Source organism: Oryzias melastigma, linkage group LG6 (assembly GCF_002922805.2).
Source record: "Oryzias melastigma strain HK-1 linkage group LG6, ASM292280v2, whole genome shotgun sequence".
Lineage (NCBI taxonomy): Eukaryota > Metazoa > Chordata > Actinopteri > Beloniformes > Adrianichthyidae > Oryzias > Oryzias melastigma.
Window position 1 is genome coordinate 24,776,768 of NC_050517.1, and position 24,480 is coordinate 24,801,247.

Genomic DNA, 24,480 nt, shown 5'->3' on the forward strand with positions numbered 1-24,480 from the left:
ATAAATGCTAAAATTGTTAAAACCAGGAAAAAAAATCGACTCTATTCACATCACAATTTGTGTTTGACGATCTGATTTATAGGCAATATTGATTCCTGATTCACTGAGCTAAAATCAATCTAGGTCTTTTTTTTTTTTTTTTGCTAATAATTCAACTAATAATTAAATTATATGCATACCTGGTACTGAACAGTGCAGGTGAAGTTTTCCAGATTCCTTGTATTTCTTGCCCAATAATCACATTTAAATTAAATGTGTACAAGCAAGACGTGAAACAAGAATTAATGGCAAATCCATTCACATTTAGGTTTCATCAAGTTCAGTTTTTCCACATCAGAATAATACAAAGGGAACATTATTCGAACATTTTACCACACTGTATAGTCGCACGTCTTTTCAAAATTCAAAGTGTTTCCACAGATTGGACTGTAATGATGGCTTCGTCCGTTTTTGCTGCCATCACAAATGTTGTCCACTGTGATGCAGTTAGTTGTTCTTATGTTATAGTCAAATAAATCTACCAAGTCCTCCAATATCGATTAAAATCAATTAATTTCCTTTTTTAAATTATTTTAAATTGGGATAGATTGTTTTGATTAATGACAGATCAATCTAGTTGTATGGTAGGAATATATCGGTTTACTAAAAAAGTAGATTCCTTGTTACACCCCTTTAATGTATATGCATTCATACGTTAATTTAGTAATCATTCAAAACAGTATATTTTCATCTGTTTTCATGAAATAGTTTGGATATTTGTGTTAAAGAAAATCAATTTTAAAAGAATTTGGATAATATTTTTAAGAAGTAGGTTGTCTTGCAGTCTTTTTTTTAAGAAAAAGAGGAATAATGACTACTACTGATGCAAAGGTGGCTGTACCGACTGGTCTCTAAAAGTGCAGAGGTGCCCTGACAAGACGGCTTGTCCAATGTTTTCGGCCAGCAGGTTGGACATGTCCTGAATCAATAGCACAAGTACACGGGCAACAACTCTGGCAACAGCCACTTCAGAGATGGAAGAAAATCCAACTTTTATTTTGGTAGTCCACTTTTGCTTATCGGCAAGTTCATTTGCATATTAACTACACATTTAGTTTGGAACAAAAAAAATAGCTCCAAACTAAATATTTAGTTAAAAAGATAAATATTTAGCTCAAATCGAAACATTTAATTTGGATTTCAGTATTTGATAATACACTGAATTGACTTCCTTTATGGAGGAAGCAGAAGTAAGTCATTTTTTATGGGTGACGTCACAGTCCGCTTCATCCAGTGATAATAATAAACTGTGTTGTAAACTAAATTATATCATTATTTTTTTTTTTATCTTTAACTTTAAATTAAATTTTTTAGCTTGCTAACTAAATATTTAGCTAGTAATGTATAAATAAATGAATTAAGGTAAACATATGCACTTAAAGAAATGAAACATTATTTTTCTTTCTCCTTTAATATTGCTTTTAAATTTGACTGAGTAACTTTACAAACGGTACTTGATATTAGACAGTATTTCTTTAATAAAAACAGTGTGTTGAGCTCGTGGCTAATCCTGTCGGTTGGGTTTCTCTCTCCAGCCTCTGAGCGTCTCTGTCGTTCTCAGTCGTCACTGCAAACAGGAAGTGGGGAAAAAAACTGCAGGTGTTGAAAACAAGGAAGTGAAAGGATAGAAAATAGAGCTCTTTGTGTTGTCAACAAAAAACCAAACAAACAAAAAAGCGAGCGAAGACGTTAAAGTGATTTAAAAACCGACCGCAAATGTGCTACGGAAGTTAGCTTTCAAGCTAATTGTTCTGCTGACAGCGGTTTGAAAAGCCTTCTTAAAGTAAGTAGGAGCAGGAGGACTCTGACAAGTAAGTGGATACTTATATGTGTGCTGCAACGTGAGACAGAGGCTGTGGGAAAACGTCTGGCTGATAAAAGGAAAGACTTCCAGCAGCTTTTCCTCTAAAAGTTGTTCGAGTCCGCGGTGGGTGAAAGCACTAAAACACCTCCAGGAGGAGAGAGCTCAGGGGAGAAAGTGACAGGAAAGGGATAAAATAAATCCAATGGAGGACGACATGTTCTTTTTTGTTGTCGTTTATTCAGTGAGAAAACACAAAGGAAAAGGGTCAGAGTGAGGGCAGGTAAGGAGGGCAGGCTCCTTCCCAGAACACCTGAGTCCTGTGGCTCAGTAAGTGAAAGGGAGACATTTTGCAGATGGGACCAGTGGACTGTAGTTTTTCACTTGCACAGTTTTGCTGCAGGTGTGAGCATGAATGTAGCAGATTGTGGACTTTGGCTTCTTGTATCAGCGAAATTATATCACAGAGATTAGGCTGAGAATCTTGGGCTTTCCTAGTGCAAAGAGTGTTGTTATTACAATCATCTTTTCATTTTAAAAGTGTTCCTAGTGGTCTTTAAATTACGTTTTAAATTACGTTTATACCCATTTCCCTCCCATAATAATGATAATAACTAAAAAAAACTTTTTCTAGGACATGGTTTCTGCAGAGCCATGTGGGTGCAGAGTAAGCCCGCCCCCTTTCCCAACCATCTCCTGCTAGCTTACAGCCTCTAACAACCTCAACCTAACATTACCGGTGCAACAAGAATGGCGAGCAATATTAAAGTTAACCAGCTATACAGTTTTGAGGCAAATGTCAACTCAGACGAGAAAAACAAAGAAGTTATTGGACTCGAGTGGAGCTGAAAGCTTGTTGTGACCCACTGGCTGTAGCACCAACATCCCTGCTAGAAGTTCCAACAACATTTCATGTGCGCCCGATTCTCATTACAGCCTCATTGCATGCAAATATATTGTTCAATTTTCTCAATGCAAGTCCTCCATTGCGAGATAATGTCATGAGAACAAAGTAAAAAAAAAAAACATGATTTTCCGTGGGTTAAGTTTTTAACATGTTCTTTTTCAGATGATGAGGACAATTTAAGCTCAAAATTGCATTTGTGTGTATTTCTTTATTCCAAGACATAAACAAAACATGTTGTTTGATAATGATACATTTTAATAAATTTGTGACACAAAATATGCTGCTCACTGTCAATGAAAACCTGTGTAAACATAGCTATGCAACTGTCTACGTCCATTTTGGATACTAACAAAAAGTAAACGAAGACATTAGATTGCAATTTTAAAAAAAAAAACTGCAAATGTGCTAAGAACGTTGACTCAAAACCAATTAAACAAGGGACTCAGATTTGGTAGTGATGTATGGATGGCATCCCTCTAAATTCACGAAGTGCCAACTGTTTAAAATAGATTATAGAGGAGAGATTACTAACTGCACTTTGTGCCCGGGCAAATTTATGTGTCACTAATTCTTTCATATATCAGAATAGAGCTGTGAAAGAAAAAACCTGGAACAGGATTAATGAGATTTTCACTACTTCAACATTTTGCGTCTTCCAACTCAAACGACAACTTTGCAATTGTACAACTTTGGGTAGTGAACGGTAGAAAAAAATAAAGGAGAAGCCCCTCCCTGACTGTCCAGTGTGAACATCATGAGCTTAAATAAAGGTCAAATGCCCAGTCTGTATGTGGCTTTAAAGATTTGTTTTTTCAGCTGCTATGGACCACAAAGGGGAACCTCTGGAAGGAGCTATGGGGCCGAATCAGGAGGAGCTGCCACAGATGGACGGTTCGTGCGACGCATGCGAGCCCGATGAGGCCCAGCCAGCAACCCTTGTGTGCCACATCTGCAGCTTTGCCTTCTGCCCCGTCCACGGCGACAAACATTGCAGCAGCACAAGTCACACATTGACGCCTTATGACTTCAAAGAGACACAGCCCAATGCTCCGGTTACAGAGAGAGACTCCACAGATAGAGGCAAAGCTGAGGAGAAGTCCGGAGGAGACGGTGCAAATCAGGGGGTTGCACCAGCTAATGGGGGTCACGGTGGAGAGGCAGAGGGAGCACAAAATCCGTCTCATCACAACAATGAGCCGGCCAAAGAGGCTGAGGGAGCCGGGGCAGGACCGGATGCTGAGAAGAAGGAAAGGGACATCGTGACCGTTGAGAGACTGCGCTGCAAGGAGCACGGCCAGGAAGGCTCCCTCTACTGCAAACCTGACGAGAAGATCATCTGCGTGGTGTGTGCGGTGCAGGGCGAGCACAAGGGCCACGAAATCATCACCCTCCATGAAGCCTATGCACTGCAGAAGGTAAGTTCCACTCCAAAGAGTTGTGTGTGAGTTATACTCTGTCCTGCCTCACAAACCTCACAAAAGTAAACAGTTACGACCACTTACGCATCTTATTAAAATATTGATCCAATTATGCACTCGTAAAAATGATCATGAAAGCTGTGAAATTGAAATGGATTTAGATTTTTCCTTATCGTCCATTTGGCTTTTCGCCAGCAATGGCCTCTTCCCTCCTTCATTTCTCTAAGTGACATTTTTCATCAAGCTCACTTAATGGGTTCAATGCAGCGTAACACTGCTGAAACTACGCCTATAATGTTTGTAGTCATTGTATAGCTATGATGTCCATTCTGTTAAAAAATATACAGTAAAATATAAATATACCTAGACATTTTAGTCGCAGGTTTAGTCAGTAAATAGTACTATTTGTTAACATCAAAGAAAATTATAATTACAACCCTGTTTTCATGCCCAACTTAATTTATGTGGGGTCATGGGGTACATGTGTCAATGGTGTGCATGTGGGTGGTTTAATTCAAATTTTGGTGGCTACTTTTTTGTCTATTTGTTTGTTACTGCAAAGCACAAAAAACTTTTTTATTAATAAAATTTGATTTGATAAAAAAGTCACATCATAGGATTTTAGAATGCAGGTTAAGACATTGATGCATTAAAAAATATTATCTATTTCATTAAAATAATACTTACCCGATGTCTGTTTTATTTAAAGCAATTAAAGAAAGGGATAACAAAACTTTTTCATTGCAATTCAATTTTCTGTAAACAGTACACACAATCAAGGATGCTAATTTATTTGGCTAACAACTTTTTTTGTGTAAAACAGAGGTTTTTACACAAAAACAGTCAATTTATGAAGTCACTCTCTACTATCTACTAAAAAGCTACATGGTGCGAGACTATCTAGCACCCTAGATTTTAACCCAATTCAGACACATGTTCCCGACTTTTTTCAATATGATGTCACAAATTTCCCAAAATTAAAACCAAAGAAGTTTGAACATTTTACTAAGATTATTTATGAATCTACAGTGTTCTAATGATGAAATTTCATAAATTTTCATATGAAAAATTGATCAAACGCAGTGCATTCTGGTCTTTATTGGCCAATTTTACGAGCATTGATACACACTAGTTTTCCGCAGAGACTTCTGGGAAATTTTCAGTCCATTGGATTTTGGAATTGTAGATTAGTGAAGTCCCAGAAAATGGTGAAAGGACTATATGAGTATTGAGTAGTGAGGGAAATCAAACAACAAATTAAATTCATTATTAGCTGGTCACTGTGGGGATTTAGGAGTGTTGCACAGAGACATTACACTTGTCAAAGTCTGATTTTTCTTTCTACAAAAAAAGCTAATTTCTTAGTAAAGCCTTTTTGGGTTTTGGACATAACCCTTTTCTGCTTCTCTGCCTCCAAAATAAATGTGTTCAGTGGAAAAGTGTTCTCATTAGGAGTTTAAACGTTTTGTGTTTTGGGGGTCAAAGTGGAGAAGAGTCTGGGCTTGCTTCATTACGCAGCTCTAAAGCTACATCTATTACACTGTTTAACTAAGATGTAGCTTAGGTAAAGGCATCAAAAACTGAACTTCATTTGGTGAATTTTATTACCAGTAAATATGCTGCGTAAATCTTTAAATTACAGAGTTGTTGGAGGACTTTTTATTTATTTCCTGTTCCCATTGTTGTTTTCTTTCCTGTAGCTGCACATGTGGTAAACAAAAGCAAATGACTACTTTTGTAGTCGCTTATGGATGAACTAAAAGAAGGGAAGGTCACACGTACACTCCAGGGGTACATTGTTTACTACTAACCTTTTCTGGTATTCATCTTGTTTCCATAAACTATTTTTATAATCAGAACAGTTTTTATGTATGCACATAATTGTGTTTTTCTACACTGCATTTACATCAGCTTTTATTTGTCCACTTAAATGAGGAAGTATACCAACCATTGACTGTATAATGTGACAACTGGACTGGTTTTCAAAGAAGGAAGTATACGCTGGCTCCAAGAAGCCAAAATCCCATATCATTCTATTGATAAATAAACAGCTATACTCAGTCATTATTTTTGTCAGAATAACCAGTCTTACTTTGCTACTATTTTAAACATGTTCTTGCTAATCCTTCTTTCTGTAGTTCAAGTTAAAAATTGGCCAGTCAGCTGTCTCAATAAAAGTTAGGGTTTCACGTCGAAAAGTTGAAACGTTTGACAAGTGGTGGGGGTGTGGCCTTCCAACAAGCTCACTCCTGATTGGTTGTAATAAAAACGAGGACTCATACAGACTCAGACAAAACTACGGGTGTATAATGACAAGAATCTGGTGATATATCGCGACACACGTCTCAAGATAAGAAAGGTATCACGATATGTCCCACAGCTGCACCAGAACAATTTATTATTATTTTTTTTCCAAAGAGTATGACTCAGAAAAAACTTTACCTTAATATTAATACACCTTTCTTGTTAATAAATGTAAAAAAATTATTTTTAGTTAATCATCACAATAGTAGGAACTGCAGTTGTACTGTATCTCATATTGGCTACAAGTTGCTTTTACCCAAGCACATTAATAGGGCTTTTCTTTTGGTAGATTTAGACATATTTTCTCTTAAAGGCAACAATAAACATTGTCTTATTTCCACAACAAATATTTGTCAGCATAAAGAAAAAAAAAAACCAGAATGAATGTTCCTTAACCTATAAGTATTTTGTCGGAGGCTCCGTGCATGACCTGCTGTGCAGCTTCTTTCATCCTTGAGCTGCTCCAAAGCATCACAATTCACAATTTTATATGATCCTGGCAGCAACGTGGTGCAGAGTTACAGTCAATACCCATCCCAAATGAAAACTCAGCAGTACATGTCTCATAACAACAAAAACCGCGAGGCTGACTGAACATTTAACACAAGCTGCTTCTCGCGAGATCCTGATGTTGGTCGCGGTGTGGAGCTGTTCAAAGAGGCTCAGTGTGCTGTTCTGCCAAAAAGTGGCCGAAGGTTTAGGTGGAAAACAAAAGTAGGACACTGAACTACGTTTGCTCATAAATAATTAATTAAATATTGTATTGTCAACATTTTAAACCGATACAAGTATCGCCAAACGAAATATCGCAATGAATCGCAAAGTATTTTTTTTTTCCTACACCTCTACTAATTACTGCTTACTGAAAGTTTCTGGTTTAAACATGAAAATGCCCGTATCATGAAAAATATGGAAGAAAAAAACTGGTGACTAAATTAACAGCATTTGGGTAGACTCGGAAGCAAAGCCTTGTCATGGCACCAAGTCTTCTCATTTGTGTCATCAGTTTCATTAAGAGGATGCTAACAAATTCCAGCTGTTTTTTTGTATTTTTGCTGAAGCTCCAATGAGGAGATCCGTGTCTGGATGCAGGCTTTTCATTTGGGGATTTCTCTGTCGTGTTTGTGTCTTGTGTGTCTCTGCAGAGCCGGCAGGGTTCTGACCTGTTGGGATATACGCAGCAGATGGCAGAAAGGATCAAGATCAAGTGGACCAGCCCAGACGTGAGTGCAAGCAACCGCTCTGTAATCACAACTTTCTTTTGACTGTTATCAAAGGTAATACAGACCAGAGAGCCAGTTAACCTGCACACGGAAAGACTTCTATTTATGTGCAGCGCTCCAAATAAAAATGAAATGAAGAACTGTGGAAAAACGTGATAGTCTGTGAGTAGAAATAAAAACTTATATTTTCTTTAGATCTTTAGTTTTCCTCATCCGAGCTTGTATCTGGTTCCAAACTCTACGGCTAGATGACTCTGATATTGCTCGCCATTTTCGTTGCACCGCTAATGTTAAGTTTGGGGTTTAAGCTCGTGGGAAAGCATGTAAACAGAGAGTTCTCTGCTTTTAAATTGCTCAAAAGATGATCAGACTTTAAGAAGAGACACCAATACCTATTTTTATTATTTAAAACCTCTGTTAAACACTGATATCAAGTCACCACAGGATGCCTAAATAAGTAGTCATTCGCTTTTTTATATTAGCAGTCAAAGCAGAAGACCGTGACAGAATTTTGACAGATATTTGGAGAACAGGATCCAGAAAAAGTCTACATGTCGTATACACGATGTCAAATTACTACACACACGCACGTCTGCCGCATTTGGCTTTGCAGGTATTTTTTTAATTCAAGCACAACATGATTCGATTTATTTTTAGGTTTCAACTGATGTTACTTTTTTTGGGTCAGCCATCTGTCAGAAAGCAGATGTCTATTTTGGAAAAAAGGGATTGGCACAGAAATCACAAAAATACATAATCCCCGTAGATTATTTTCCACTATAACCTTAACAATTAAAGAAACTGACTTTTATTTGCAGATCACAGATCTTAAGTATAAAATACCATATGTTGTGTTAGTTATTGCCTTTCCAATAGTGAGATTTTTAAACAATTTGATATATTTTTAATACACTGCACTGAAGAGTTAAAATCAATCAAATCTATGCAGAATACTGAATATAATACCCAATTTCTCCTTAACTTTAATAAATTTTAATAGGTTACCTTCTTTTTAATAGAAGCAATTCTTGAATCTCGTTCAAAATACAATTCAAGAGTAATTATTAAAGAATGAAAAGGAGAACTTTCCATCTTTGACTCTGATTGTCCTTGTCATCAATATCACGCAATGACATTGCTTTTCTGTATTCAAAACTCCTTCAGGTTGCCGTCTGTAAACCAGGGCACCTTGTGCATTTCTCACGCAGTCGCATTTCTCTTGATGTCAACCACAACAAATGCAGCTCAAACGGAATTTTCATGACAAGTCGAGCATGAAAACAGTTTCTGTATTTTCATTACAAACGCTGTAGTCTGGAGCATGTTCTGCCTTTGCAAATCAAACCTGACTGCCTGCAGTTTGGAGGTTGTGCAGTGAGAGGTGGAGCGGTGAAAGGCAGGATCAGGAATGTTCAACTGTGGCCTTAGCAATCTACCAATGAAAGTGGCAACGGCTGCTGAGTAACACCACCCCCTCCGTTGCCCATTTTCACCTTTGGAGAGAATAGAGAATACCTGCAGAGATGTGACTCTAGCACAGTAAAAGGTTAATTTGACTGGCCTGTGACAGATGCTGGTATTTGTGACAGCCAGGACACCCCCCACCCCCCTCGAGTTCAGGTGTGTTGTCAAACTGAAATATCAGCTCTGCATTAGGGGCTTCCTGCACTTTCTATCTTGCACCAATGTTTTTCCAGGTCACAGTATTTTAGGCAAAAAGCAACTCGCATGACACTTTTAGAGAGCATTATACGTCCTTTGTGCTCTTTCAAATGTCAGTGCTTCTTGTTATGCATGACAGGCAACAAGCAGATTGACTACTCCTGCTGAGGAGGTATCCCAATGTGTGTGTGTGGGTAAAGCAAAGGCATAGAGAGGGGGAGCCGGCGGAGGTCAAACTGCATGTTATTGATGTCCTGAAAGACTTCATCGGGGAGGAGCTCAGAATTTCTTGTAGGGGGTAGTGAAGCGGTAAGATGCAACACTCTCAAATGAGCTGATTTAATACAGCCTGCTTGATTGGGCTCTTTGCTGTAGGCGATGGGATTGAAAATATCTCAAAGGCTGTTGTCATTCTCCAAAGGGAATGGAAAAGCATTTTTTTATGAAGAAAAAATAGCTAGTCTGTTGGGTTAGTTACAACTACCCTTTCAATTGGCTATCTGAGGGCAAAAAAGGGCTAACTTGTACGAGGCACAGAATAGCAAGGTCATAGATTGCTCAGTGAACTCATAGAGTTGATACATTTTTTTCTATAGGTATGCTGCGGGCAAAAGTATTGCGAACACTTACAACACACAAGGGTGAGTCTAACTACGTTCACACTGGCCTCAGCAACGCACGTTCAAGGGACTACTTTTAGTGAAAAGTTTTAGTAAATGCATGTTTTGGGCATCTATTTATGAAAATATTGTGTCCATAGATTGTTACACAAGTTTTCAAGTCGAGTTTCGGGCTCTACGTACAAAACATGCAATGCACGTTGAAAGTTAAACCAGTGGATTTTTTTACCATTCGTGGTCTTTGATTTGATGGTGACGTGATAGTTGTGTCCTTTTAAATTTACGGAAATGCAAACCGTTTGAAAATGTATCACTAAGGAGATATTAATACTTGAGGTTTGTGCCCAGCTGAAATTATATGACTCCAAGTCTTTCATAAATTGGAATAAACTGTGAAAGGAAAAAAGCCTGGAGCTAAATTTGTGAGATTTACACCACTTCAATATTTTGAACCAAGGCTCTTCTAACTGTAAATACATGTAAGTATCAGGTACGGACAGACCAATGTAAACACCACACGCTAAAAGCATGTTCTTGGACGTACCACAGATACCCAGTGAGAACATAGCATAAGGGTGAGCTGGATGAGATGCAGGCATGTTGTCTGGATGTTTGAATTTGGATCTAGAATTTGTTTAATTTTTTAAGCAATCAAAACAAAAATAAAACTTAAAAAGACAAACGACAAAAACATATACCGGTATATCATGGGTCTCAGACTCCATGCAGGCCTCAAAGGCCGGCATCCTGCTGGTTTTTAAGAAACCCTGCTCATCTATTGCTGATCATTTGGATCAGGTATGTTTTGCTAATAAGGAACTTCAATGGCAAGTTAGTTGGAAATCATGTAGTAAACTGGTCCTTGAGGTCTAGAGTTTGAGACCTATGCTGTATGTAAATATATCAAACTAAGGATATTTAGTCATGAATTGATTAGAAAATATATATACATACTTCCACACACACATGTAAATAGATCAATAATAATTACCCTTTTTGTTTTTTGATCCCCCACCAAATCTTGCAGACTGTTCTAGGAGCCGACGTGATAAGTGCGTACACCCTGCAGGTTTACCAATTTTTTTACTATCTGTAAGGGCAGCTGGGACTAATGCTTTATGAAGGATTGGAGTGGAATAAGGGCGTCATACGACAGTATCATCTCTACATCACAAGTGCAACTTACTTAGCTTATGAATACTTCATGGTTCTGTCCAAATTCCCCCCCAACCCCTAACTACTAAAAAACTATATAGTGCGGGACTATCTAGTGCCCTGGATTTTAAAGGTAATTCGGACACGATGGTCACTGCTTTTCTTTCGTCTTTCTAAACACCGGATATAACCGATTTAAAAAATTGAATTAATACGAACATTTTAGGTGAAAATGTGGATGGTTTATTCAAATGTTACATTTAAACAGTTTTTTTTGTTCGAAATGTTTCTACCGCAATGCATTGTGGTCAATATTTGCTGATTTAGTGACCATCGATGCATGCTAGATTTTCACAAAGACTTCTGGGAAATTTCGAGTGCACTGGATTTTGGAATTAGTAGATTCGGACAACAATCGAAAATGGCAAACGCACTATATATTGATTGGGGGTCGAATTCGGACACAACCCATGATTCACTTACTTCACCCGTAACAATAGTACGATCCATTTTCAATGAGCCTCAAGGGAAATGCAAGACACACGTGCACTCCTCTTTAGACACACCTTAAAGCGGCTGCTCCTACCTACAACCCTCCACAAGACCCTACAACCCAAAAAAAAACTCAACCTGCTGATTGGGTGCATGTGAATTTTAATGAAGAATGAGTTGTAAATTGTTAGATTTTCTACTGCTACTCAGGTGAGCCATTATCCTTTGCTTTTTTTCCAGAAAGAACAGAAAGCTTTGAAGCATGTAGTGGAAAGCTTTCTGAAGCAATGTTCCTGGACACAAGATTAATTTTGTTTGTGGTTTTACAGAGAAAACCAGATGACAGCAGGAACTAATCGTCTGAGTGTCGTGTCTTCTTTGGTGTTTTCCAAAGATTATTACATTTCCGAATGACAGTCTCTGTTGGATGGGCAGAGAAGCACAGTGTGATCTGCTGCAGCGACTTTAATGAAGGGGTGAACTCCGCTTAAATTGGTGATTTTGTCATTTGATATGCTTTTCAAATACCCATTTTTAATTCTCGGACAGAAGAATAGTGTCATTATTTTCAACTTTTCCTCTCTTTGTTGACGCAATTTTACTACAATTGTAAATGAAAGTTTGTGGGGTTTTTTGTAATGACACATCAAATGCTGACTATCTAAAAATAAATAAATAAATAAATTCATTAGTTCTAGGATTAACAACATATTATTCATTTTTCTGAAAAAAGCGGTCCTATACTTTTGCTAATTTGCCCATCTCTGACATTTTTATTGCACTCTCCCAACATGTGGTCATATAAGTATCATTGATTCTTAACATTTTTATATCTTGAGGGTCTGATTCTTAAGGAACCCTGGACATGACATTACAACAATAATTTGTTCTATCAAATTTTTAATTTGTGGCCACAAAAAATATTCTTTGTGTTCTCAAATTAGCATTTTGTGTGTACAATTTAGTATTTTTGTCGACACAAAATTCTAATTTGTTTGCGTAAAATGCCAAATTGTGTGAAAAAATGCTAAATTGTTGCCCAAAAAATGCAAACTTGTCTGCACTAAATGCTAATTAGTGCTTAAAAAATCTAATTTATGACCACAAAAAGCTAATTTCTATATATAGACTGCTAGTTTGTTTGCACAGGACACTAATTTGTGTGCACAGAATGCTAATTTGTGTGCACAGAATACTGATTTGTGTGCACAGAATACTATCTTGTGTGCACGGATTACTAATTTGTGCGCACAGAATGCTAATTCGTCTGCAGGGATTGCCAATCTGTGTGCACAGAATACTAATTTGTGTGCAAAGAATGCTAATTTCTGTGCACAAAATGCTAATTCGTGTGTACAGAATACTAATTTCTGTGCACAGAATGTTAATTTGTGTGTAGAAACTTCTAATTTGTGTGCACAGAATGCTGATTTGTGGGTACAAACTTCTAGTTTGTGTGCACAAAATAAGCTGGGTGCACAAAATGCTAACTTGTGTGTGCAAAATGCTAAGTCATATGCACAAAATGCTAATTCATGTGCACAAAATGCTAATTTTTCAACATATTTTTTGGAATGTCACGCCTTTGGCTCTGTAGATTCTACATCAACATTTTTAACCCTTTGTTAGAGTTGATCATAAATTCTTCAACAAATTTAAAGTCATTTCCTGTGACCATCTTGCAATAGGTAGGATTCTAGTTTTAGTAACACACTGATGCCAGCTGCTATTACCATTATGAAAAAGTAATTTGTGCATTTATTTTTAATGTCCTACTTCTGCTCACAAAAAAAGACTTTAAGAAATGCTAGCCCTGACATCCAGCCAGGGCTTTTATTCTTTTGTTGTTCTTTGTCCATCCTTACAGCATCTTTGCCAGTGTAAGCATGTTCTTCTGGCTCTCCTGAGGCCTTTTTTTTATGGCCTCAGCTTCCAGCCATGCAAATGAAGATTAGTGTGCATGAATGCGCATTTTTTTGCAGCTTGGACAAATTTTCAGACTGAATGAGGCAATGAGTGAGAGCCCATACTATACAGGAAATCTAAATCCTACCTTGCCTCTGCCAAATATTACATGGAGATTGATGTAGAGGACTGAGAGAAATGTTCAGGGGATGGAATGAAAGCATTATGGGATATGAAAACAATGACTTTTAGGCTACTTTCTTGATCATTTTCATAATTGTTTTTGTTAAACTCCAAGATAGTAGCAAATTTTAGTACAAGTTTTTAAGTTTTTAATAAAAAAAGCAGCCTCTTAGCTCCACTTTTAATCATACTTTCATACTTCTAGTATACTGCTAATTCCTACAGTTGTCCGATTAATTAAGTTATTAGAGCCACTGATTGAGTTTATAGATATTCTAAATATAATTAAATAATCTGACTGTCAAGAAAAGAATTACATTTTTTAAATAATTTATTATAATGGGGTTTTTTTGTCTACTTAAGGATTTTATTTTTATATTCTGATATGAATTCCTGCTTCTGCAGTCTGAAACCATTCATACAGAAATTCTAATTAGCCTAAAGCAATTATGTTGGAAGACATTTCAATTTAGCCTTGCTGAGTTACTACATTTTTACAAAAATACTACTCTTCTCTCCACTCCTACAATTTTAATATTAATGTGTCAAGACAAGAAGTTAAAAAATCTTCTTCTTTCTGTTTTTTAAACATAATTTTAGCTCAAACCAAAAACCTATGTCATTTCCAAGGACACAGTTTCTGCAGAGCTGCAGGTGTTCATTAGAAATTCACCTGCTATTTGTGGGCGGGGCCACTGGTGCAGAGCAAGGGTGTATCGTAGCGAGGAGTTGACATGCGGGAGAGTTTACACGCTCTACTGCTAGCTTACACCTCCAACCTAACATTACCAGTGCAACAAAAATGGCAAGCAATATTGGAGCTATCCAGCTAAATAGTTTTGAACCAAATGACAGCTTAGAAAACAAAAACAAAGGTATATATAAATCTAGTCATCTACAAAAGGATGTATCAGAGTGGATAGTAACAAAGAAATACTCCAACATGCAATTTTAAGATCAAGTTTTCTAAAGTATGTTCTTAATCATCAAAAAAATGCCACAAGATCCTGTTTAAAACATCAAAAACACAATTTTCATTGAACTGAGTCTTTAAACATGCCATTTCTGGCACAATTGCTCCTCATTTATCAGACACAAGAGAAGGAAATATATCCCGTCTAATACAGATATTTAGTAACTCCCTCTGTCTCATTGATGGCGATTGATATCCATGTTTTCTTGGCCTCATACTAATAGAGATGCAGATTAAAAGCGTTATCTCTTCTGCCTGGTTTAATGTGCAATTTAGAGAATCTGATTGCTTGTGCCGAAACTGCAAATACATGATAAAACTCTGCGTCCTTTAGGGCAGCTGCTCTGCCAACCTTTGTAAAGATGATGATTCCTTGCTTCACTGAGGAGAGGAAAGCTAAGAGCGACGAGATGAAATGGATGGAAGTAAAAGTGAAATCCTGCTCCAGGGATGAAGGGAGTCCGAGCAGCTGATGTGTGCATATTGAAGCAGTTATTAGGTATTTCATTTGAGGGGGAGCCATTTGCATGGGAAGGACTTCTTGGAGAGGAGTTTGTTTATTGAGGTGTTTTAACGTAATGAGTCGTGGCTAAAGTGAAGCTTGGGAACCGAGTGGGGAATTAAAAAAGGTATCTTGGTGAGCAGATCAGCCGTCTTGAAAGCCGAACAGATGGCTTAAATTTAGAAGGGAGTTCACATCTGCTGATGAAATGCATTGCTTTTTCATGCTATTAATTAGGTACAGTGACCTGTGGAAGGGCAGTTATATGTTTTCATACCATATCTATTACAGGGCCTTTAACATGCAAATTCAACTTTTTGAGCTTCTAAGTGTATTATAATCTTTGTTTCTGACTATAAACAATTCCCAAGTGGTATTTTGAATGAATGAATGAATGAAATGGTTTATTTCAAGCAATCAGGTCATAATACATACATAACATATCACTTAATAAATCACAAGTAGATCGCTTGAAAGGGAGTGGAAGGAAGCAAACTTATATAATCCCACCCCGACTCGACCATACCATTTTCTCTACATGAATTATCAATATCCGGTTCAGGACTTAATATCAAATATTAATAAAATCAGGCTATTAAGGATCATTCATATCATTAATGTAATCAAGTTTCAAAGCATCCACAACAAATCATTTATATTAATCAGTAAAGTAAACTATTACCATAGTGATTGTAAACTTTTCAGTAATCATTACTGCATATTACATAAACAATAATCGAATATTCTCATTGAAAAAAAAGACACTTTGTGCATGAATTATGATAATACAAAAATTAATAATTAAATAATCTTCATTTGCTAATGCAGTAAAGATCAAGACAATTAATGCAGATTGTATTAATCAAATAATTATTGTTAAAAAATATAAAAATAATAAGTAAAAATTATCTTCATTAGTTTATGGAGAAAAAAAATAAAAATATTCTAATAAAAAAAATACAATTTGTGCAGATTGTATTCATAAAAATGGTTAATTATATAATAAATAATAAGTTGAAAAGAAAAGGATCAAAAATTAAAAATGAAAAAATGTATATATTTTTTTTATTTTATTTCATTTTTTTTTTTTAGCAGAATCAGTGCTACATCACTGCTTAGGAACAAGTTTAAGGCCACGTAACGGTTCTTCTTCGTTGTTTTGACTGAGAGACTGTGAAGGTCTCATCTCAAGGGAAATGTGCTCGAGTTCTGCAGCTCAGAATTGGGTATTGGGTATTTTAATCCGTTCACTCAATTCTTTTTTTTTTTTCTTTAAGCATTTCTGAGTTCTCTATAAAACTGCGCTCTGAGCACTAGCCTCTCCTAAACCCACAAAAATGACCTGGTTCTTACAAGCTGATGTCACTAATTGAGAACAGCCCCTTTCATGAAGAGTCTCCACTGCCAGAACTGCCCCCAGGCTAACACAAACGCCCAATTTCTCCGCTATGCATCTGCTAACTTTGCCTCTTGGCCGCTAACTTCAACACTCAGCTAGCGGTGATCGGCCACTAGCTTTGCCCCTTAGCTAGTGGTGATCAGTCGCTAATTTTGCCTCTAGCTTTGCTGCTCAGCTGACGGGGATCGGCCGCTAACTTTATCGCTCAGCTAGTTGTGATCAGTTGCTAACTTTGCCTCTCAGCTATTGGTGGTCAGCCGCTAACTTTACTCTTCAGCTCTCAGTAGTCAGCCGCTAACTTCGCTGCTCAGCTAGTGGTGGTCAGCCGCTAACTTTGCCATTCAGCTAGCGGTACTCAACCGCTATGTTTGCTGCTCATTTAGTGGTGCTCAGCTGCTAATTTGCCACTCAGCTAGCTCAGCCACTAGCCCCAGCCATTGCTAGAACCAGTGTAGCCATGACTACCAAAAGCAGATATATGGCATCGCATTCACTTTTGCAAGAGTTCGGATATTATTTGTTTTTGTGGGTGAAACAGACACGGTGCTGATGCCGGATATAGGATGATGTCATGAAATGTGCGGCGCCCACAAGCAGCAAAAAGCGGTGCTTCGGAGTTTGAGGAGTCTTATTTCCGCGTAGGAAAAAAACTCATGAAAATAAGTCATATTTCACAAATAATTTGTTCTTTAGTGTGCCAAAGGTAATGTATGATCATATATGTGGATATAGTTTACTCTGAAAGGCTTAAGAAAATCATAGTATTGGCCCTTTAAATAAAAAAACAAAAAAATCTATAAATTGAGCAATAGAATAATTTTCTCTTTTGTCTTCTATCTCTTGCACGTTCTGGATCTTTTAGATCTCCAAAGATGAGCTTGAAGAGTATGTCAACAGTCAGTTTGATGAACTTCGGAACTTGGTACATCTGGAGGAGAGGAGGACCCTTCACTTAGTGGACCTCAAGGAAGCCTTTCTGACAGCATCTGCTGCTGAAAAAATCGCAGAGATCACTTCAGAAACCGAGAAACTGCAAGAGGAAATGGACAACATCACACACCAGCTGTGCCTGCTGGAACAGGCCGAATCTGTGGACCAACCCATGGGACCTGCAGAGGTCCTTGCAGCAGTAGCTGGACCAGCCAGAATGCTGGTGAGTGGATCTATTCTCCTTCTGAACAACCCTAATTTAAGTTTTTTAAACATTTGGTACAAAAATACAAAACACTACAAGAAGAGATCAGGTCCATTTGACTTTCGATTCAACTTTAAATGTTATATTTAGTTTTACATTTAAGCTTTTAGGATTTAGACAACATTTGTTATTAATCATTTATATAATTAAACTTTACACTAGCAGCAGTGCTTCAAAAGGCCATGTTTTGAAGCACATTACAGTTTCACTTAAAATAAAAAAAATGAAAACACTAAAGGTTTTACATCTCAAACGCACTTTCAGTTTTTATATTTTTGATTTCTCCATGTTAGTTCCCACTTTTTTAGTTTTATCAGTTTGTATTTTTTAAGCCTCTATACAGATTTTAATTGAAAAAATAATGTCATACATTTGAAATTACATTTCAAACAGAAAATATAAACTGAATAACAGCAGAAATAATTACACACACATATATATATTACCAGCCCTGACAGATCCTAACTCTAAAATCTCTAAATCATTTATCATTCTGTTCTTGGTCTCGTTTGTTCTGAAAAACTGGTTGAAAGCATATTTGTTTTTAACAAATAACCAACCTGGGTAAGTTTACGAGCAGTTAGAAACATTTTAAGAGGATTCTTGGAAAACAGATACAATTGCCTTGATCTGCTCACTGTTTAATGTAGTTGAGTGGTTTGTTTGTTTCTTTTTATTTGTCTTGAGCTTTTATTGCAATAATTTGATCTTTAGAAAAAAAAAGAACTCTTTTCATTGTCTAAACACATTTAAGCACCACTTATGCTTGTGGGCAACAAGATAGCGTTCTTTAATGAACTTAGATTTAATCGGTTATCCTCTCAATTACAATTAAAACAGACAATTTCACAATAAGAAAAACTCAAAGCATCTCACCAGTTGAAAGCCAATTTCTAGAAATCATTTAATGACAAAATTCTTGGAGTTTAACCATTAATTTAATCCTGTTAGCTTCATAAACAGGAAACAAACTTAACAGAAAAACAGGCTAGCTTCAAAGCATTCCTTAAAAAAAATAAGGCAGAGGAAAACTAGTAATATGTGGTCAATAAAAATGTAAAAGTTGTGATCATTGACCGATACACTGGACCATTGATTCTTGGAATTACAGAGTTCTAAATGGTTCAAATGAAGCCTAAACTGGGTTGGGTAAATTGGAGTTGACTCTTCCCACTTTAACGTTGTGAAAATGGGTGATTAGCAACACTTTTTGAGTCCATCTATGGGTCCATCTACCTGTGAATTAAAAAAATACACATCTCTGAAGTTCTTCAAATTTGAGCTGCAATGAAATTAAAACACTTGATTTTAAAAAAAAGTTAAAGTGTATAGAAATTAAAGTTTTGTCACCAGGCTGCAGTTGCATTAAATAAGTCAACAGGAAATTCCCCCACTTTGAAACCACCCTCCAGTGGTCTTTTGAGGAACTGCAGCACATTTCTGGGTTTGTTATAAATCTGGGAAAGAAAGGTGGAAAGAAAGTGATGACTGGATCATTTCTGACCTCCAGTGTCCTTAATAGATCCATGCCACCCTACATGGACTCTAAAGTAAAGATGGAGGATTTTAAAAATGTTTTTGCAAAATTAAGTCAAGTTAATAATATTTAGTTTCTTAGCCCAGTTAAACATAATCAAACTTACTCTATACTCAACTATAAGAACAGGTGTAATAAAAGCTTGTTTGTTGTTGTTTTGCTGTGAATAATGACCAGTTTACTCCATCTACCTCACTCTGTTCCATATGTATGTTGTTCTAAAGCCAAAGGAAATGGTGTGTATTCTTATCAATTGTGAGGATGTCATCACCAATATCACTGCATTTTATGCCTTCACACTGACGAGAAGGAGATATTCCTGCAGGTCTCATTTAAACATACCAGGAAGGCTTTTTACTGCTGATAGGCCCTACATGAAAATACCCCCTCGGTCCATTTGTCTCTGGTTATATTTTTGCTCCACCATCAAAACAGGAGGTGTGAGTGTTCCCCGCTGGGCTTGACTGAAGAGGCTGTAGTATTTGGTAGTAACTCATGTACAGATTGCTTTTTGCCAAGAAATCCATGGTGGCTGAGTTCAAAGTGACACTAATTGAATGTAAGTTAATATTGGAGAATGTATTAGAACATGTCTGGAAATGTATGGCCAATCGTCAGGTTGTTATGTAGGAGTAAGGAGCTTGTTTACAGACCGCTGCACACATGTCAGATCTTACCTGTGGATCCACAGAGTCCTCAGTTGTATATTTAGGTTATTGAGAATGTGATGATGTGTCCTCAAAAGTACTCGCACCCTAAGGGAATAAATCAATTTGGTGTACAGTGCAGCCCAAAATAATTCATACCTCAGAGGTATGGGTGACTTTGGGGATGTGGAGTTTATGATTAGAATGTTGGATGGAAGTGTATCTCTAAGTTGCTGTTCTAACAAGTATTTTTGTGTATGTGTTATCAATTTTTGTGAGTTTGTTAGTCCTCATATTTGCAGTCATTGAAGCCCACCCACCATTGTGCTATAGGATTAGTGAGAATGTGATTGCGTTTACAGCTCATTAGGTCCCTAACTCGATGATTCTTTCATAAAGCTCATGAGCACAACTGGTGGATGAAATTGAAACTGAATTGTTCAGGTTTAAACATCAGTTAATGTTGATGTTAATTTAACGATTTACCTGCTTTCCTCCCAGTGACCACCACATCTGTGCAACGATCTGAAATGTTTAAACCTCTCCGTCCTTCTCACATCCCCTCCCTCTCTCTGTCCTTGTTTTCAGCACAACATTGAGGCCAGACCAAGGTAAGACTGCCAGTGTGATTCATATTCACCTTTTTATAGCAAGATAGGTCAGCTGCCTCTGAGGGCCTTTCAATACCTCGGGTTCTTGCAGGAATTTATACCAGGGGACTAACAAGTATTTATACTGCATATTTCCAAAAGCATGCATGTTGGAAGTTTGAGTTTCTTTGCTTTATGAATGTGTGTGTACTGACACTTATGCATCTGTTTTCTGGTCTAATGTCTGTCAAACTCACAACATTGAGCTTGCTGTGACTCCAAATGTCCCTGAGTCACATCGGTGCAGCAGAGGTGACAGTCTGCCTGAGCCTATGAAAGACCCCGAAAATGGGATCTGTCAGGATGAGGCTCCTAATGCGTGCATGTTGTAACACCCCCTTGTGGTGTGCTCAACTGTTGCTCTTTTAATTAATATTAATCATGTACTCTTGTGATCATAAATCTGTTGGTGTGTCATCAGGCATGTGTAAGAGAACTCTAAAAACAAAAGCACCTGTGTTGTTTTTGCAGCTTCTGTCTTGTTCATTCCTGTACTGCATTATACAGTCTGAGCTTTATCTGTATCAGGCATCAGTGAGAAACCACCTTCAATATTCTCTTCGAGCACACAGGCTTTCTTCAACACATTAGCTGTTCGGACACGCTTTCATTCCTTAACCCTTTAAAGCCAGAGCTGTACCAGCCGTGTTGACGCTCTATGAAATAGATCAGTCCAGATAAAAACGCTCAGTAATGCTGGCAGGGTGACACAAACAGTACTTCGCACTGAGTGAGGCTGTGAGATGTAGTGTGTTCAGTACTCTTGAGATAACTCCTGGTGACCAGAGAGGAAAACAAGCACTGACTCCTGTCAATAATTCCCTCTGGAGTATAGGTCACACTTTTGGTGGAAAAGTGCTAGGCTTTTGAACATATCCGCCAAGTGGTCACATCGGATACTATTTACATGTCAGATTGCTGCTGCCATTTTTTTTTAAATACATGAAATTTAATGCTTGATGCTTGCCCATAAATTAGTTTATAAATTAGATGGTCCCATGTCGTGTGGGAGGAGCTATTGTCAAGTTTTTGGCCTCATCGCTACATGAAAGCATTGACTGTATATCTCATTTACAAGCTAGTCTCCTTTTTTTTAATGGAAAGTTAAACCTTTCCTGCAGAGGAGCTGAATCTGAATGATGACACTTTTCGCAGTACTTTCGTGTTTCTTTAAGCCAGTTTGACAACTCGTTTAGTCCGAGGAGGGAAAACATTAAAACAAGAATAATGTCTCAATGCAAAAAAGAAGATATCATAAAGTTCAGGAGGAAAGCGATCAAATTCTCCTTCATGTTTGTGTTGGACGATATGTCTTCTTCTGTGTTGCTGTCAGTACACTGCACCTGCAGTGCCCTCTAGTGGTTGTTGTTGGGAAACAACAGCTAGATGGCCAGCACTTAAGTAGGAAAATAATAAACAGATGAGCCCACATATGTTTAAAACATCACATATAAGTCACATCTGTTTATAAGACGCACCCCTAGCTAAACAATGCATAAAAACAAGACTTGTATAAAAATGGTGGAAGAGTTTAACCCTGTGTGTTTTATGCTGTTGCCAGTGTCAGCTCCAGTGTTAAAGGGTTAAAAGATCATCTGAGCCCTCCTGTACATTTCCCCGCATTTGTCTTGAGGGAAAATGACCCAATTTTCTCTCAACTTTAGTTAAGCTTGATGTTCAAAAGAAAAATAGCCTTGTGATGCATACAGTGGAGTTGATTAAAACAAACAAGGTTGTTTCCTGCCAAGAATGGAGAAAAAAAAAAGTTTGGTTTTAATTTTGTGTTGTTGATGGCTTTTTCTCCTGCCTGCTTTTGGGAAATGGGCTCCATTTCTTCTCTGGGGGGAATTGGCTGTGTTGTTAATAAGCACAGGGAAGTCATAACAGGAGGCGGTGCTCATAACCAACATGTAATATGTTATTGATTGGTGAGCCTGTATTATGACCCCCTGAGCTGTGGTGCAGATGGTAACCACAGTTTGGGCTCAAGGCTGAGATGATTTGCCCTTCGATGTGGTTGATTCCACACCGGAGGGAACAAACACATGCCTGTATAATTACTCTCAAAGTGCCTAATTTTGCTAAAAAATTCAGCCTGTGCACAATCTGTGGGGGTACTGTGAAATGACATTGGAGAGAATTGTCAGAGAAGGGAAAGCCTGAAGAAGATGGTGGAAGAATGAAATTGAAGTTTCTTCTGCAGCGTTTCATGTTTGTTGAGCGACAGAGATTAGAGTTCTCTGAAGGTGAATCAAACAAAAGCGTGAATCGAAGCTGGAATAGGGCAAAGTGAGGAGAAGCAAAGAGAGATTTCAGGGGATCAAGCGACAAGTGGATGTTTAGGGTTATGTGCAGTGGGATCCAGACAGTAAATTGATTATGGAGCAGAAACACTAATCCTCTGTCTGAGCCCCATATCGCTGCTGTATGCTCGGAATCCCTACGGGACTTCAAACCTGCACCCACATGCATCTTTTTTGGACCAGCTCATCAATATGAACCCCCCGTCCTTCCTTATGCCTCTCAACATAGTTCCTCAATGCATGCCAAGATGTACTCTCTTCTGAATGTAAATCTCTCTTACTCCTCTCTGCTAAGCATTTTACTGCTTCCTTTAATGTCATGAATTGCAAATTTTATTTCACTTTTTGGCTTTAATCCACACACCTCCTTGTTTAACTTTTATTTTTTTCCAGGGTTTGTTTTGGCTGCATGTTTACTAACTTAAGGTATAAATGATGGTGATGTAATACATATAATTTCAATTTTCATACATCCAGTAAAAAAAAACATATGCAACAGACATTACATCAGCCCTTTAACACTTGAGGCATCACCCGTGACATTTGGACACAAAATCTTCAACATACTGTTAAAATGATCAACTTAATTCCAGCAGATTTCTGAAGGAGAAAAGCACTTTTTTCCTTCAGAAATCTGCTGGAATTACGTTGATCGTATTAACGGTTGAGAAGTTACAGTATGTTAAAGAGCATAAACAGTGGAGCTCCGATGTTAAAGAATTAAAAGTAAGAATTTTGGTTCAGTTCATGAATCCTTGAGCTTGATTTGTGAATCGAATTGGATCGCCACCTAAGCAACGATCCACGGCCTTAGAAATCATCTCGTTTTTAGAGGAACCACTGTCGCCAATCATGAGTGAGCTTTCAGTGGAAGGGGTGTGAAATCTGTCAATCAAACTTTCGAGGTGTGGCCAGAGGGCACCACATGCTTTTACTGAGGCATCTGATTGGTCAGTTTATATCTTGAATAATTTGTGATCAAGAAACAGTATCTAAAAATAGGATTAGAAGGAAGATGTTAAATTAAAGGTATCAGAGCAAGAATGATTTTTCTGATTTCTCACTCAAAATCTATGGGATTTGGGCCTCCTTTGAACCACCAGGTACTTCCTATTTGGAACACAAGAGGTGAAGGGTTGTTATGATCAGTATATATTATGTCAAAGGTATCGGATAAAACACTCGTTATAGATAATGGGGAGTTTAAATAGGCTCATGAAAGATGGGGATAGAGCATTTTCTTTAATGTACGAGATATTTCTCGATACCTGGACACATCCGATCTTTTGTGTCCTCCTGAGAAACCACATGGGGGCACTTTCCAGTTTTTCAAAAAATGAAACTCCAACACTTATAATAAACTTTGATAAAGAATCTTTGGGTTTGTATCAAGATTTCCTGACAGACCCTGTTCAGTTAACAGGAATCAGGAGCAATTTGTAGCATTTTCCAGCACTTCTAATAGGTGACTAAACCGCTTAAACCAGGGGTCTCAAGCTCAAATCAGCCGGGGGCCGCTGGAGACAGAATCTAGTTGAGGCCGGGCCGCATCAGGATTTTCACAA

At 37.6% G+C, this 24,480-nt stretch overlaps 1 protein-coding gene across 3 annotated transcripts in view; it reads left to right on the forward strand.

Moving 5' to 3' along the window:
* The first annotated feature begins 1,531 nt into the window (after positions 1–1,531).
* Positions 1,532–24,480, forward strand: part of trim44 (tripartite motif containing 44) — a 51,360-nt gene continuing 28,411 nt past the window's right edge. Inside the window, exons 1-5 of one of the 3 annotated variants that reach the window (XM_024281887.2) lie at positions 1,533–1,822; positions 3,564–4,162; positions 7,615–7,692; positions 17,446–17,736; positions 20,551–20,573. In XM_024281887.2, the coding sequence (XP_024137655.1) occupies positions 3,569–4,162; positions 7,615–7,692; positions 17,446–17,736; positions 20,551–20,573 (986 nt within the window). In that variant the 5' untranslated portion in view covers positions 1,533–1,822; positions 3,564–3,568. Of the gene's footprint in view, positions 1,851–3,563; positions 4,163–7,614; positions 7,693–17,445; positions 17,737–20,550; positions 20,574–24,480 lie in introns of all 3 variants that reach the window. The other 2 variants (XM_024281886.2, XM_024281885.2) reach the window with 2 other exon arrangements.